The sequence below is a fragment of the Varroa jacobsoni genome, unplaced genomic scaffold (assembly GCF_002532875.2).
Source record: "Varroa jacobsoni isolate VJ856 unplaced genomic scaffold, vjacob_1.0 scaffold_1094, whole genome shotgun sequence".
NCBI lineage: Eukaryota > Metazoa > Arthropoda > Arachnida > Mesostigmata > Varroidae > Varroa > Varroa jacobsoni.
Window position 1 is genome coordinate 118,407 of NW_019213996.1, and position 16,437 is coordinate 134,843.

At 45.5% G+C, this 16,437-nt stretch overlaps 1 protein-coding gene across 1 annotated transcript in view; it reads right to left on the reverse strand.

Moving 5' to 3' along the window:
- Positions 1-16,437, reverse strand: part of LOC111266527 (zinc finger protein 395) — a 136,969-nt gene that overhangs the window by 116,212 nt on the left and 4,320 nt on the right. Inside the window, exon 2 of the mRNA XM_086970939.1 lies at positions 3,566-3,720. Coding sequence (XP_086827065.1) covers positions 3,566-3,720 — 155 coding nt within the window. The remainder of the gene's footprint in view (positions 1-3,565; positions 3,721-16,437) is intronic.

Below are 16,437 nucleotides of genomic sequence, written 5' to 3' on the forward strand. Positions count from 1 at the left end.
AATGCTGTTAATGATATAGTAATTATCTTCACTAATGCTAGCGTTATCCTTCGATCCTTGCGTACGACAGGGTAACCACGTGCACATCTTCCTTTTTATTGGTAACTTGACAGGAAATTACACTGAAATTGGATGAGGCCGGCGAGAAACGTATACACCCATCGACGTACGTCTACTATAGACATTTCCACCTATAGAATATGTCGTGTAATAATTGCTTCGCTAAGCATAAATATATGTAAGCCATGTGTTTTTAGATTTGGATCACCGTCGACAACTGGCAGTTTGGATACCATAACTAGAACCCGCCTGCGTCAATATCACTCATAGGAAGAGGCCTTTTCTCAGTTCCCGTCTTATCTGCAGTTTTTCTATAATTTCGAGCTTCGCCTGCTGCTGTCTGCGTATGTGTGCATGTGTGACTAGTGCTTGTCCTATCATGGCGCGCAGTGGTATGTATATATATATCTATGCATCGAACAGATAAAATGCCACTAAACAAGTGGGCGCATGCGAAGCCTGGCCGTCACAGTTGATCGTTCTCAAACCACCCGCCGGACAGCTAGCCCACCACGACAACAAGAACTCCATTAAAAATTCTGGACAATGGTAAATTTTGTTGTAGCTTTCACCCATACGAGCTCATTTCTCCGTTGGTTAGTTGCTGCAGATTAATTTTCCCCTGCCCCATGGCTAAGCAAAAGTTACTTTGTTCTTGTAATGTTTACCTTCATCGTCTTCGCCCAAATGCGTTTTTTTTCACTCATTGTGGCAAACCGACGCGTGGTGACTGCCTCTCTGCTGTCAAGTCACCCCCCGCCCTCCGCCTCCCCGTAACCGCCACGAGTCAAGGCTTTCGTGCTCTGGTGAAGTCCTAAATAGCAACCCTAGCGGCAGCAGTTACCGTTAGTGAAAGGGTTTAACGGCAATAATACCAGCGGCGGCGGTGGCAGTGCCAGCTGGGGGCACGTACCGGATCGGTAGTGACGTTTCGGCAGTAGCAGAGGTCGCTGCAAAACAATACCCCACAGTTCGGCTCGCTTTGCTCAACTTTTCTGCTTTGTCTTTGCCACACCGCTGGAGCAGTAGCGACCGGCGCCGACTCCGAGCGACGCCGCAGTAGTCGGAAAATGATAAAGAGCTACAGCCATCGCCGTCGTAACGGTACCGGCAGCGGCAGTAAGAAAATCCCACATCTATCCACTCTATCAACACACATGTATAACGATAAGTAGATCGGCAGAGTCAAATATGCGAATACTGCTCGACTAAACTAGCGAAGAACGCTAGCGAACGAAAGTTAGCTAGCAAAAATCTGTTCCCAGAGCTCGAAACAATGGTGAATTTGCATCACGTGCTGAAGTCTACAAAAGGTCTCGGTGGCCGTGAAGGATAGATGATGGCGCGAAAGTCGACGTAGCAGCAACGGCAAGGTTAACGACAACGCTAACACTAAAACTACTGATATCATCATCAGCACCATCGCCACCAGCAACGAGGCACCCCCGACTATAACGCGCTACGGCTACAGTAGCAGTCATAATAATATTCTTAAACGGTTAGCAGACGAAGCGGTTCAGCGTCATATGAAAATGACAAAAACAACGATGAGCTTGGTTAAGGAGCAGAGGCGATAAGGAAAATGGCACACCTAGTGCTGAGCTTACGTCAACTCCGCTTGTCAGTTATCCATTGCATCTATCTAAGACGAAACGCAGCTTAATCTTATCTGGCTTTTGTTGTATTTCGATTGCGCCGGACTGAGCGAAATTGTTAGAGAATGTTTGTTAACTTCAATTATGTACTACTATACTTGTAGTAAGTTCAATGAGTTCCTGTTGACTTTGTTGACCCGTAAGTGCACTGGTTATAGCTAATACAACAAAGTATCATCCTCGCACCCTGTTCTAGATCTTTATCGTTAACAGTCACATATAACGAGCATGCAAATTTTTATTTCGCCGTCCTATCGTTTCGTTGCATAGAAAAGCCAGAACTTGTTCTATAAAAAATAACTTACATGCAGACACACCCACTCGCTCTAACAACAATCTTCAGTGGTCCTTAATAGAGCGAGTCTTAGGTATTAAGGCCAGCATAATCACATGTGATTGATACTAATAAAATTTCATCTACTCTAAGCGTTAAATACAAACTAAAGACCAAATAGAAACCGAAAATGTCGACAAGCTTCGCCTGACATTGAATGCGCCTTCTTAAACTGACGTCTGTCAACAGTCGACTGGAACGTTATGGCAAACAGTAGCCACGACCGCTACTTTGTAGTTCCATTGGAAACAATGTCAGCCTACTATACAATGACAATGCATTGTAGGAGCGGTGGGTTTGGGGTATTTAGGGAGGGGAAGGGAATATCTGAAGAACGCTCAGCGTGGGCCTTATCAGCTGCTTACAGTTTGCACGCGATGACTGTGCTGTAATACTTCACTAGCAATGAAGTTGACGCTGTAACGGTTGACGTCCCTGCAGATGGCACTGTCGTCGTCGTCGTCGCCGCCGTTATTGTTGTCATTTCTGTTGCTGTTGTTGTTATCGATGCCCCCTAGAAACTTGAGCTATATGAGGCATAATGAAGTTCTTGCGGCAGTGAAGTAGGTGGTGGAATAAACCAGCGCACAGGGGATAAATGCCAGCAAAGTCCAGCTTCACACTGAAGAATAGGTTAGACCCTGACCTGTGCCTTTAGGATTTTCGATGCTGTTAACAACTCGGGTGGAAAAGGCCACCGGGACACCGCTAACAACATAGGTTAACGGCCAAGGAAAAATTTAACGAACCAAATTAACAGCCTGTGCGTGTGTGTGTGTGTGTGTGTATGTGTGTGTGCGTGTGTGAGTGTGTGTGTGTGTGTGTGTGTGTGTGTGTGTATGTGTGTGTGGGTGTGTGTGTGTGTGTGATTTGTCATATAGGCAAAAGAGAAACACTAGAGGGAAGCGAGCTCACGAATTTCGTTTGGTGACCTTATTTACACAGCGTTTCATACGATGGTAAATTATATGGGTGCGGTAGACTCGCACAAAAAATATTATAGCCAATAGCGATATTACTTGCTTTTTTAACATATAAGGAAATACCTTAAAGACAAAGGCACCATCACCCGAGTTACGACGAGACCAGAACAAATAACCATTCTGCTCCGTTAAAGGCCGGCTAGACGAGGTGACAAACATTTTATAGCATCTGTGATGGTTTTGATTTTCTATTAAATTCTGATTCTATAGTCGAAGCTCTAGAAATACTGGGCATTCATCGTGTGCAGTTGGACCTGAACCTTTCTAACCAATAATAAACAACAGAATCTCTGAAACAATTAGGCCCCCTAGCAACTAGCCTCTATGACCAAAAATGGAATTAACATTTAACTCGCAGACGCACATGTATGCGGTATAACGTTTTCTAACAACAGCTTTTGTTATAACCTAAAAAACATAAATAAATAAATTGGCAATTGAAATTATTAAAATCGTCAGTTGTTTTTCCTTTTGTTAATAATTGATCCCGATACGATTTCAACACTATGTTTACCAACTACTGGTATATTTACCTGTTCGTGATGCTTATAGTGATGGTCGACCACCCCGCAAACCTCCCGACCGTTGAGGGTTACGTACACCTTCTGACCGGACTTCAGGGGACCATTCACTACCGATTTGAAACCGGGTCCCACCAGCTGATCCCCTCGGTACTCACCGGTCATTCCTGAGAACAGATGAGACAGCGTCAAAACAAAAAGAGACAACAGTGACTCGTCGTTAGATCTGCGTGGCTTTCTTGTGTAGCCAAAGTACAGTACAATCGCGTACACCCGACCCGGGCAACAGCCCGAGTACACACAAATGACTTCGGCAATGTTTAATTGCTTCTTCTCTCTACGATCGTATTCCATACACGATTAAATTCTATACTATAATAAACACAAAATCGTTTAATTCGTTAACGGATTCAGCCAATTTGTTATTTCACCAGCTTCGAAGCACTTGAAAATACGTGGATAAATCGATGCGTTTCTCCAGTGCACTAGTGGTGTCTGACACACACCTTTGAATGAACATCATAAGTTTATACAATGTGTTAGAACAGACGTTTGTCGAAGCTCAACTCGCTGTAACTTAGCAGCTTAGTTCTACAATAAAGACTTTTCTTGGCGGAACTCACGACAACGAAAAAGTACGTGAATTTCGTTGAAGTTTTCGCCGTCACTATCGACATCTGCTGGACGAAACCAAATGCAGGCAAAAACTAAAACAAAGATATTCGATGGTAGTGAAAGAGGCGCCAGGAAATAAAGGGCAATTAACGCAGTGCCCATTGGAAATGTCGACGCGCGAAGTAATCAGCCGCCGGATTCGTGTTTTTTTTATTTATTCAAAACGTTAATTACAGTAAATTGCCCCGCACGTCCATGTTAATGGTATTTATTATTATCTAATACCTTTTAATAATCTAGCCGCAAGTGTACATTAGATGATGCTTCATATTTTATCAATATACAGAATTGTTTCAACCCGTACCTTCCGCAAAGATTCAATATCAGCCGACGATATTATGCATTAGAGGGAGAGATCGATAATATAATATGATTTGATAGGTACCTAGGTTAGGTTGGCGAAGCGACCTATAATCACACACACCCACATATTACGATCCATTCAAGCCTCAGTGATGATTCTTTAAGATAACTGAATCCGAACGCTGTTACTGCCGCCGTCGACGCTGTTCAACCAGTTAGCTACCATTGACAACAATATTTATGTATCGCATTGTTCACTACATATCTAATTAATCTACAGTACGGCATTTGATTAAAATCTATCCCTGATCGTAACTGTTGATAATAGTTCATAGATCAGTGACGATTCAGAGCTGTTACACGCCATCAAAAAGCAACGGCAGCAGAACGTTCCGTTTGATCAGATCCACTCGACTCGACCTTCAATTCCAACACGCTATGCGGACAATTATAGCGAACAATTTGCAAATACGCTTCATAATAAACAACTATTATCTTTGACATATGTACCGATGAAAATACCACATATATGCGCTTGTTGACAATCACAGTTATCAGATATATATATTCATTTCCGTAGCGTTTGCCTACATGGCGCATGAACTAAGATCTAGGGTTGAAGCCCAACGTAGACAGAAACTTTTCGTGCGGTCGCCCGCTGTATCCAACGTAAAAATGTCAAAGCATTTATTTGTAAGGGCAGCCTTGAAAAAAAAACGTGATTTTCACGCTCCCATGATGGCTCCTTGAATAAAAGGCGGGTGAGAACGTGTGGAATAGTTAAATGTAAATATTTTGTAACGCGCATTTATTAGGTGTTTAACTATAAGTACTAATAATCAACTGTGTACTTAGTTAGAGGCCGGTATTGTGGGTCCTCGGTCTGGTCTAAGTCAATGTAGATAAGTCGATGCTGAAAAAATCGTTTATACCGTTTTTAGGCTTAAACAGCTTGGCGTACACAAGCGTTGATAATCTTTGCGCATCCGATAAGAATATCCACCTGTGAAGGCTTGGCTTTTAAGACAGTTAAAAAATGGGGAAAGTTGATGGATCAAGTGTCCTTGTTAGGGGAAAACAAAATACTGAGTTGTCAATCAAAAGTTCTTTACCCATATTTTCAGCAAAATTTCTCACATGTCCTTTAGCTTCCGTTTGCAGGTTGTCAGTTCTGTATTGTCTGCCCCCCACCATATTTCGCTATCACCAAATCTCATGTATAAGCGAGCAAGTAACAAGCATTATCATTACCTTCGAACCGTCATTTCTACTTCAGTTTACGTTAAATCTGTAATCTTCGTCGTCTCGCTACGTGAACGAATCGCTACGTGAACGAATATGTTCGAAATCAAATATGTAAAATTAGGCCATAAAATTCGATTTTCTAAGAAAAAATCTTATATTTATTCCAATATAATGTACAATTGCCGCCTAGGTCACAAACCCCAATTGCAGTTTAGAACGTTAATATTTGTAGTTTGACGTACAGTGTCAATTTTATCTGGCATAAGGAATATAGGTGGGATCAACTGGATTTTAGTGTCTTGCACTCATACTGTCCGTTAAGAATCTTTCCAGGCAAACGGTAGCTAGGAAACGGCCTAACCCAGGAACCGGGTTCTTTTTGTCTGTTTCAATCCCAACCCCATTTTCATCCCCACGGAAGAACAACGGATATTGCCATATCAACGACTGCATTCCTTCGACCCCTCTCCTACATAAGTCTACAACAAGTAAAGCGTTCTGGGGCGCGAATTTCCTTCGGTATCAATCAGTGAGCGTGAGCAGAAACCAAAGACGAGAATTTCGACTCGTTCTCTTTTCATCACTCGCCTTTCCTATAACGTACCGATGCTGAGCGTCCGCTATCGCTACTTGCACTAGAACAGAGCAGAGCTTGCGACACTCAACGTATTTTACCCCTGCAGTTGTTGTTATTATGTTTCTTCTCCGTCAGCACCGTTTATCCTCGCCGCTCAGACCACGCCGATGTCACTCTTTTCAGAGACGCCTTGACATGTCCTTTTTGGCAGCATCAACACCAGTACTACGATCATTGCTGCTGTGTCTCATAAAATATCAAAAACGTTTCCCACATCAACAAATCCTAAACCCCGAGAAGATGATGATGGTGCTTTAACAGACCAATTCGCCTAGCTCAATGAAGCTCCTCCGAGTCATTTTCTCCCTTTTCATCTTTCATTTCGATATACGGAAGTAGTTCCCGTCTCTATGGAATACTCAACCTCAACGGCCTCGTTTAGCGATTGCCGCGGGTCAGCCACGGTTGCTGCAGTCGACCTTCACTGGTTGGTCTTCTTAGCTACTCAAAGGCAGAGATGCAATAAGTAATTCGCGCAGAACGGCGCGGTGCGCCAATAGTCTGGATCGTGAACGATTTCAGCTAACATCAGTTGTCCTATCCGTCCTAGACGAGGAACAGATCCATACACAACGCACACGCTCGTCCCAATCGATCGAAGATCACTATAAAAAATGAAAGATCGACATCGGTCCCTTCAAGATGGACAATCCCGATGACGTCGAGGCTTTTCAGCGTATTTACGCCATCAGCCAGCCCCGGTCGCGCTAGTCATAAGACACATCATCACGTATGACGCCGGTGTCCCGGCCAACTATTGTTCCTGCTACTCCTCTTGGTTGCCATTAACTGCGGTTTTTATGAATGTCACCGTCTACGCATATATATATATATATATATATATATATATATATATATATTTATATCTATATAATGTTACTACGATACTAGTAACATTCCGCTGTGCCGAGTCTAAGCAGTCGCCATCGCCACTACCGAAGCACCGCCGGCGTCAGCAACAATTGTAGAATAGCCGGCACACGATCGTCAAGGACGTCTTGCGCAAGTCGGCGCAACTCTTGACGACAGAGCGGCCCGCCAGCGCAGAGCTTGGTTTTTCTGACGCGAACGGCGGTACCGACCCGACAGACTCGCAACTGTTTCCCGCCTCCTTTGCATGAACGTGCAATGCCGTGCCTCTGTCTCACTGTCTGTCTGTACATGTGTCTATGTATAAAATGCAATGCGACTTATAAGCTCAATGTGAGAGCCAATGATATATTTGTAGAAGTGTCTCAACTCCAACGTCTGTTACTGTTGTCTCTAGGCAACAACTGAGACGCCGTACCGTACTACGTAATGTCTGATATCTATGCCAGAGGTAATTGTCTGTTGGGAAACAATCGTGGCTAAGAAGGAATTGCGGCAGTGAAGTAGATGGATACAACAGTCGACGCCAACCGTCTGCCTGAACCAATGGTAGCGGTAAGTGACGTTACCAACGCTGACATCCTGCTCCGCGACTGAGTACGGTCTGAACAGTCACTGACTGCACTGTCAGACACACAGTAAGCTATGCACCATCTGCTAAGGATGCGCGAAAACACTTCTACGGACATCGTCAGATCCATGTACGCACGAGGCGATGGATAGGAATTGATAAATTGTCTGATTCGATGCCAAAACGTTGTGTGTCAGACTGTCACTAATAAACTCGCACCTGACCCTTCTCCAGGTTGTTCTGAACGCGTAAAATCAAAGTCATAGTAATGATATATAAAGAGGCATATCATGCAAATGACCCATTATAAACTGTATAATTTATACGCTGGCAAAAAGATACGTTTACGTTATACTAATTGCAGTACCAGTTTAACTATTCGGGCGTATGCTCGAATACAGGTGCAAATCAATAAACGTAGACGCTTTATGCCGGGTATTCATTTCGGTACTGACGGGATCGTGCTTAAATTTCGACTGTGACGTCAACACGGAAGCAGCAAGGCGGCCCTATGTATCATATAACATTAGTATACATCTGTTATAATCCTCTATGAGTTACAAGATTGTCCTAGGATGCTACCGGGTTAGTAAAGCAAAGTAAGAAGACCCGGTTCCACCAGTCGTCGAGGTCACATTTACCAGTACATACAGTCAGTCGTGCATTTATATCAATCTAACGTATGTGTCGCGCTGGATCCGTCTGGGACAGTCAGTAATGTTCTCGTACATGCATTTGGCAAGGCCAACCAATTTAATCGAGGCAGTCAGCGCGACGGCGTTGGTGTCGCTCTCGAAGTACTGTTACATCGACGCCGACTATTACCACAACTGTTACTTCTACAGTCATTGCAACTGTCGCTGTCGCCCCTGCGCATTGCAGGCGTTATTCTATACTATTTTTCTTCGTGGCGCAGCGGCAGCGACTTTTCGACTCGAAAAAAAAGCCACTTCGGCAGGCAGGCAGGCAGGCAGGCCTCAGTGTCAGTCAGATCGAAACGGGTAGTTGGTTACCACTGGATGTCCTACCAGCAGCGAAAAGGAAAGGGAAAGAGCAACAACAATAGACACCGTAATGGTGCACCAAACGGGAGCCCGTTGGCTCGACGCGGCCGAGCTCGACCCAACGGATCAGCTCAGAGATCGACAACGTTACGTCGCTACGAGAACGAGATGGGGACCGACAATCAATTAACAAGCCGCCCACTAAATCGTTCGATTTAAAAGCTGAGCCGTCGCTTTTCCGACCAATACTGCTGCCAAAACAAACTAAGCTACTGAAAGGATACCGACGCTTATGCTGGGCCTATGAGAATCGCGCGAGTATGTCGATGAGATGCTTCCTAGTTTTTATCGATATGGTTTGTCGCGGTTTGGCAGCTGAACAGCATTTGCCCTACCCTGTCCTGCCATATTCGCCAATGATAGAATCAACGAAGAAATGGAAATCATCATTTGGGGTGATCTGTGAACTTATTCGCCGACATCTGTAATACAGATTCGCCAATGAAAGAAGGAAAGCAGAAATGGCAAAGTAACCGGCTCCGGTCGCCGCCACCGTGGCTTCGATGGCAGATTTCGCTGGCTTCAGACGTACGATATCATAGTTCCGTGGATATGCTTCTTCTGCCAATGACGGCGGTGGGGAGGGCGTTGTTGCTGGCCAGCTACTTTACGCAAAACTACTGACGTGTCGACTAGGCCAGACGTAGTCGTCGGCGTTTGCGCGCCAATCTAACTGGGCCCAAAGCCAAGAAACGGTGGCGCCATAGCGCCGGCGCGCGCACGAATGCCGCTGTAAAAGACAGCTAAAACGCACGCGAAAGAGTCCGCCGGCTCTGCTACCTCCGTCATGTTGTTCTTGCGCCGGCAAGCTGGTGACCTATAAGACCCCGGTGTAGCAGGCAGCAGACGACACGACAGTGATTAGGACAACAAAAAGATCGCGAGAGGAACACCGTTTGTACAAGGGCCGTGACTGTACCAGTAATAGCAATAACACGACGATAGCGGCGCTCACTGCTTTTGCCGCTGCCTATCGGCGTTGACCTATAACAGAGGTAGTTACAATGATACACGCCGCAGAGCGGGGCCACACCGGCTGCTTGCAAACGATAGCGTATATTATCTATCGGGATGCCTAACCGGACATCTAGCGTTACGCTATGCTAACAGCATTGGCGAAAGCAAGTGGTGATAACAAATAAAGGACATCTAATGACGAAAACAAACCGTCAAGCAGAGGAGAAATGGCTTGACTCGCTGATGATGCCATATCCCCGTAGCTAGATGTTATCAGCAGCAGCGTTACTAGTAAGTGACACAAATGGTTTTACCGTAGTCCAATTAATTAACGCATTTCAACTTTAGTTAATTCGACAGGCAGTCTTCATCACGGGAAAATATCTAAACAAGAACGTAATACCGTCAATGATTGGTCAGCTTTCTCCAGCTGCGACAACGTAACATTGTCTAGCCATGGTTAAGCTGGAAAACCAACCATCTCAAATTAAAAAACAGATGCAAACGAGTGATGAAAATTGAACGTACAACCGTACGATGGAACGTACTGACGATACGACGAAGCGATGGGCACCAATGACGGCGCACGTAGGTCGGCCGCGCTGGTTATAGCGGCACAGTACAGCAGTATCTTACAAATTTTTACTGGCTATGGGATTTTCTCGGATAAGCATAATGTGATTCTGCTATTTCGGTATATATATACGCGTTACGACCCAAACGTAGAACATATACACATAAATGCCAGCTGTGTCAAACAGCCAGGCCATCATTTTGAATTACATACTTTTCAAGGCAAAATGGTGGACCTTAATAGTTATATATATATAGCTTTCGCAATCGCCTAAACCCGTTACATATTAAAATAATCTAGTACCAACACGTTTGTCATGTTCTTCGACGTCGCACACCGCTACATTAATCATTGGCGACGGATGTATCATAGTTACGACGCTTATGGAAAGGTAGACATATCGAGAGATGTCCCTACTAATCATACAACAGAGCCATTAGCAATAACTAAAAAAAGCGGCGGGGTCCGTCAAACAAACAAATATTCCGAGCACTCTGGCCATGTTTAGAATTAGAACACGCTTACATACGAAAACAAATATCTTACGAAGGCCTGTTCAACGCCTGTCTGCTGATCATTCACGATCGCAACTTTGATCAAGGACAGTAAGGCCTGTTGACTGGCATGTCGGCCCTGTCCCGATATGTCTGGAGTGTCACTTCAAAGATTCTTGCAAACTCTGTATCGTGTCGTCTCAAACGAATCGTCAACGCAGGATTAGATTGAACGCTGTTGTCACTTTTCATTATACTAAATAGTACTAATAAGTGATACGGCCGATCATTTGTTTGTGGACGGGAAAAAAAGAAGTTCGAATTGAACAGCTTCATCGATCACCAAGTTAGGTCGATTGTAGATGAAACCAAATCGTTGCTCGACGTAAATTTAACAACGGAACGAACCGAGGTCGTTCTTACTGTTCTCACTGCAGCCGCCGCCGCCGCCGCCGCCGCCGTCGTCGTCGTCATCATATGAAATGTGTGCTGAAACCAGAATATGGCTCACTGATTACTTTGGCAGCAGACTGGAAAAAAGTCTTGCTGGTGCTGTCATTCATTCACGTCGTCAAAGCGAGGCAGCAGCGGCCGTTAACAGCGAGAGCCACCGTTGTAGATGCAGTGCCACGAGCGGTGGCTATGGCTAGAATCCAGTGTTGCCCCTGTGTTCACCAAAAGCTTTGCCTTCTCCGTTCCACTCAATTCGTCATAAACATTGTTTCGACCACTGCTGTTTGCATGCGCGTCTCATCGCGCAGGTGAGTTATTACTGCAAGTAGTACAAATACGAGGACGACAGATATATTCCTTTTAGTGTAATTAGTCGTTTGCTGGATAACTTTTTTATGACCTGCGGTGGGGTGAGGCCGCTGAAGCTTTGGCCGTTGCTGCAGGTGCTACTGAGGACATCTCTGATGCCGCTGTTAATGTCGGTGAAGGCGATGTTGTGTGAAAAGGCACGTACCACTGACATGACACGGCCGGCGGCTGATCACGTGAGAAGCACGTACCCCACGCCAGGCAAACAGATGCCCTTTATGTGTCCACAGAGTAATAAAGTAAATACTGCGTAGCGTTAAAATGTTGTAAGAGGCAGTCAGTGGGCGACACCCTAATCAATCGTAGGACAGGCGGGCAGGCAGTATTGTCAGATGTCTACTGCTTCAACCGTGATTTGAGTCTGACTCACTGATACCTCGTTGGTGAGTCCAGCAATACCATTTCATTAGACTGATGAGAATTTCGCTACGAGTCGATTGTCTATTATCGATTGTTTTTCGTTGGGCTATTAGTGATACCAAAGGCAAAAGACGACGACGGGTGAAGAATTTATTTCAAAGCGAGTTCAAAGGCAGTCGATGGTAAACGCTGCGTGGGCCTAAATAATTTCTGATCTTCTGTTAGGCACCGACAGTTCAATTCAATAGTCCACGGAAGTATGTTTGCTTCCCGCTTAGAACGACGTTTAGCTTAATAAAACTGTCTCGCAAAGACAAAGCTTCGTTTCTTTCATACGAAGTACGTACGCAAAGACGAAAGGAAACAATTTTGATAGAGCTCATCTATTACGTTGAACCATTCATCTGCGCAAGACCGTCATCGCCTCTAAAAATCATTCGAAGACAAATTAGCCTCCGTTTGACGGTCAAATTATCGTCTTTATCCACCCACTGTTACTGGCAATACATTGTTGTCGGCATTAAGGAAGGCCGCCATTTTTGTCCCTCACTTCTGCTAGTGAACATATAGATTAAAGACAGCATTGGCGTGGAATACAATACACATTGTCACGTTCATCTCAAGCACGCACCGTTCGACATTGGTGGCGGTGGCAGCAATAGTTGCGTGATCCCCCGTTCGTATTTGACGGTTACCTATCATCTGCTCAGAACGAAGCGCACTGATAAACAGATTTGGGTCTTCTCTTTAACGGTAGGGTAAAGCACATAACAGATTCTGATGATTCGGCTGCTACCCTAGGGGGCACCTTAGAAAGGCCCCCGAACGCAAAGAAAATGCCTTTTTTTCTCTTATGCCGATTCCTTCAGTGCATAGTTTTAGAGCAACAGGGAAGGATCAGCGCTGCTATTGGCAGCCATGTACCACTGAAACCGCAGCTTCAACCTGAGTCGCCAGTGCTGAGAGTGAACAGGCGCCATAGCCACTGCTAATAAATGTCATCAGAGACAAAGAGGCAGACGATCTACTCACTCTGTCAAGCAGATCAACAGTATGACTGTCCTCATTCGGCGCACGTGCTTCGTTACCGAGTGCTGAAGATGTTAGAATGAAGAGGTCGGCCGTCAACAGCTTTGAACCACACGCGATATGATGATGCCAAAGGGAAACTAGCTCAGGAAATGTTCAAGTAGAACGACGTAAATAGGGAGATAGTGGGCTCGATTTAGCACTGGGAAAAAAACAGAACAGACCGGCGAACCAATCAGTAAAAAAACCGAAACCTTACAACAAAGCAACACCAAATGACTCTAGTAATATTCACGTTAAACAGAAAGTAGCCATTACCGTCGAGCAGTAACTGAAGAGGTTCGAGTTTTACGTCCTGTCATTAAGCATTGCTTCAAACCGCTGACCATCCCCAGCACGAAACGATTCATGTCTATGCCCAGATTCGAACCTAAACATATCTCCAAGTTTAGTAGGCAATATGAGAAGGACAACTGAGGGGTTGGGGTGAACGAACAGCGGCGTCGCCTACGTTGCTGTGCGTGCTGCCTTTGAGCTCTGCCCATTTTTACTCACTGCTGTATTAGTTGTTGTCGTAGCCGATCAATTTATGGATAGATAAACCTCATCGCAAGGCCTACAAAAAAGACTTATGTATACAATTAGGAAAGCTTAATGTTGTGGAAGCAGCATCCATAACTTGCCTTTTTAGCCGGTACAACTATACTTATACGGTAGTCCCGCCCTGTATATATACATAAAGAATGAAAGGTGAGTACACCTAGCACAGCTGATCGCGTTTGACGAACCCAGAGGCCGCGAAACCATAAGTGATTGTAGTGGCGGCGATAACAGGGCAATCGCAGCAAATACTTGACGTTTAAAACGTCAACACAATAACGCTTAAGCTCCGTCACCGGCTTCGACCAACTATCGTTCGAAGCGACAGGGCCCGACGAATAGAGCTAAAAGGCCGCGAAGCGATAAACGACATCTGGGCCGTATGGTCTGTTGGCGAGGCCACTTGAGCGACAGACTGAATTTCGTGCAGGTCACTCCGGGCAGGCTTTCGTTTCGTGGAATACGAAAAGGATTATGTATTGAGTAGAAGGAAAAGGAGAAAGAACTACAGAATAATCTACTATATACATAGATCACCTCGACGACCATCTGCGTCAACGAAAAATTTGTTCTGTAGGTTTAGCTAGGCACTTCGGTATCCTTCTAAACATTCTGAACATCTACAAATAAAAGTAACCCGGACCGATTTGGTCAGTAAGTGGCAGAAAGTCATGACCTGGGTTTAATTGAATCGAGAAGTACTTGGGGTGTCACCAGCGCTGCCTACATGATATTTTTAAAGAAGGAGACAAGCCCGAAGAGGGATTCGAGTCCATAATGGAAAAAGTTATCAGAACAGGGAGTTTAGATCTGCAAGTCCTAAAGAAATTATTGAGTGCGTTAATACGACCGTTAGCCCTGTTTGTCTATTTGCTACTAAGGCGGACGCCTTATCGGCAAACGGCATCCGATATGGATGACAAACGACGATCGCATCGCTCACGAGGTGAGGCGTTATTAAAATTAAATACGTAAACATATTATATTTTCTATGTTTTAATGAGCCTATTTTTCACTAGATTTCCTCAAGGAACATAACAGATAATAAAAAAAAATATTCACCGCTTACAAGATTCATTCATATACGCACTTAAATGCATTCCTCGTGGACTTATTATTTCACAGGGGTTTGGCCGGCCGATGTACAACTGGTGGAATCAGCTGATATAAGCGGATGCTCGTATAAACGATGCCTATGCACGAGCCAGTTATCCGAATTAGAGGGCCAGGATCATCAATGTAGTAGTCAATTTAAGTAGGGCAAGGTGGTAACAGTGGAGGCTGTCTTAGTAGGGTGAAAAATTATCGCCCTTATCATTACGAAAACCGTAAACGAGTCAGAATTCCCGGGATTGTTGCATAGTAAATCGCTATGGATGGATGGTTGGATCGATACGTTGTCTGTTTGCGTGGGGCTGTGCCGGCTGCTGCCGTGGCAGTTGTGGGGTGAGTTAGGAGAGGGTAAGTAACCGAGGATGAAAGAAGCTGCTGCTGCTGCTGCTGCCGTAAGTCTTTGTCAACCCAACACAACCCATCGTGAGGGAACAGCTGGTCGTACATCGCAATACAGCGTCTGCCGTACGCGTTGATCGCTCCGGAACGCGAAGCACACGGCCAGAAGCGACTGTGAAAAGGAAAGTAACAATGACGATAACAGCCGCTCCAAGAGTCTCTTGAGTCAATCGGTTGGTCCTTCCGGAGCCATTGCCGTTGCTGCCGCTAACATCGTAACCGCGGCTGGAGTCAGCCATGCCTCAAGCAGAAATTTTGGGCACAACTGGAGAAGGGAAGGACCTAACAAAACAGGCCAAACCCAGACCTGGTCGTACGTGTTTCTCTTCGTCTCTTGTCTGTCGCTTATATGTCTGTCTGTGTGACTGTCGGTAGTGTACGACGTGAACGACGATGACATGACGACCCATATGGGACCATTCGGTCAATCGTTGCCACTTCGACCCAGTGCGAGATCGGGCCAAAACTTCAATCATACCCTAACCGCAACATCCTACCGTGGCCTTTCTATAGTACATAGCGTTTACATAGAAAGTCCAGAGTGCATCGAGCCAAACAGTGGAAGGAGCCAAAATAAAAGAGACAGAGAAGTTAAGTGGACGAGAGTGTGCGTGAATCACTGTATAAGTGCGATGCCGCGTACTCGGCCCAGTCGATCGGCCATCAGCTGTTGGCTAACTAAGCGCACTGACTGTACAGGTTATGTCGCCGCCGTTGGCGCCTCGCCAACAACCAACGGAGCAACCCGTTGGCGGTAACAGCGGCGCTAGAGGCAACCATGGCCGCCGCTGATGGGTGAGAGGCCATTGCTGCAGCAACGCCAGAACTCACTCACACTCGGGGTGACCCCCACGACAGCAGCGGCGGCAACGTTGACGGCGGCCTACGCACCTCGACAACAGCAGCAGCAGCAGCAGCAGCCGCCACCGCCGCACCGCCAGCTGATCGAGAGACGTGAATTGCGGCGCCCACACAGAGGCCACAACACCGCAGGCGAACAAAGCTATACTAAGTCGGTGCTGCGGGCCCATACGCTCAGTAGCAGATAACGAAGAGCTGCAATGAGCGTAACTCGACGACAGTGAACAGCGACAATATGTCGTTGTCCACTGTCGTCGTTGTGCTGGTGCACACAATGACGGCTCTCTCCATATATATATATATATATATA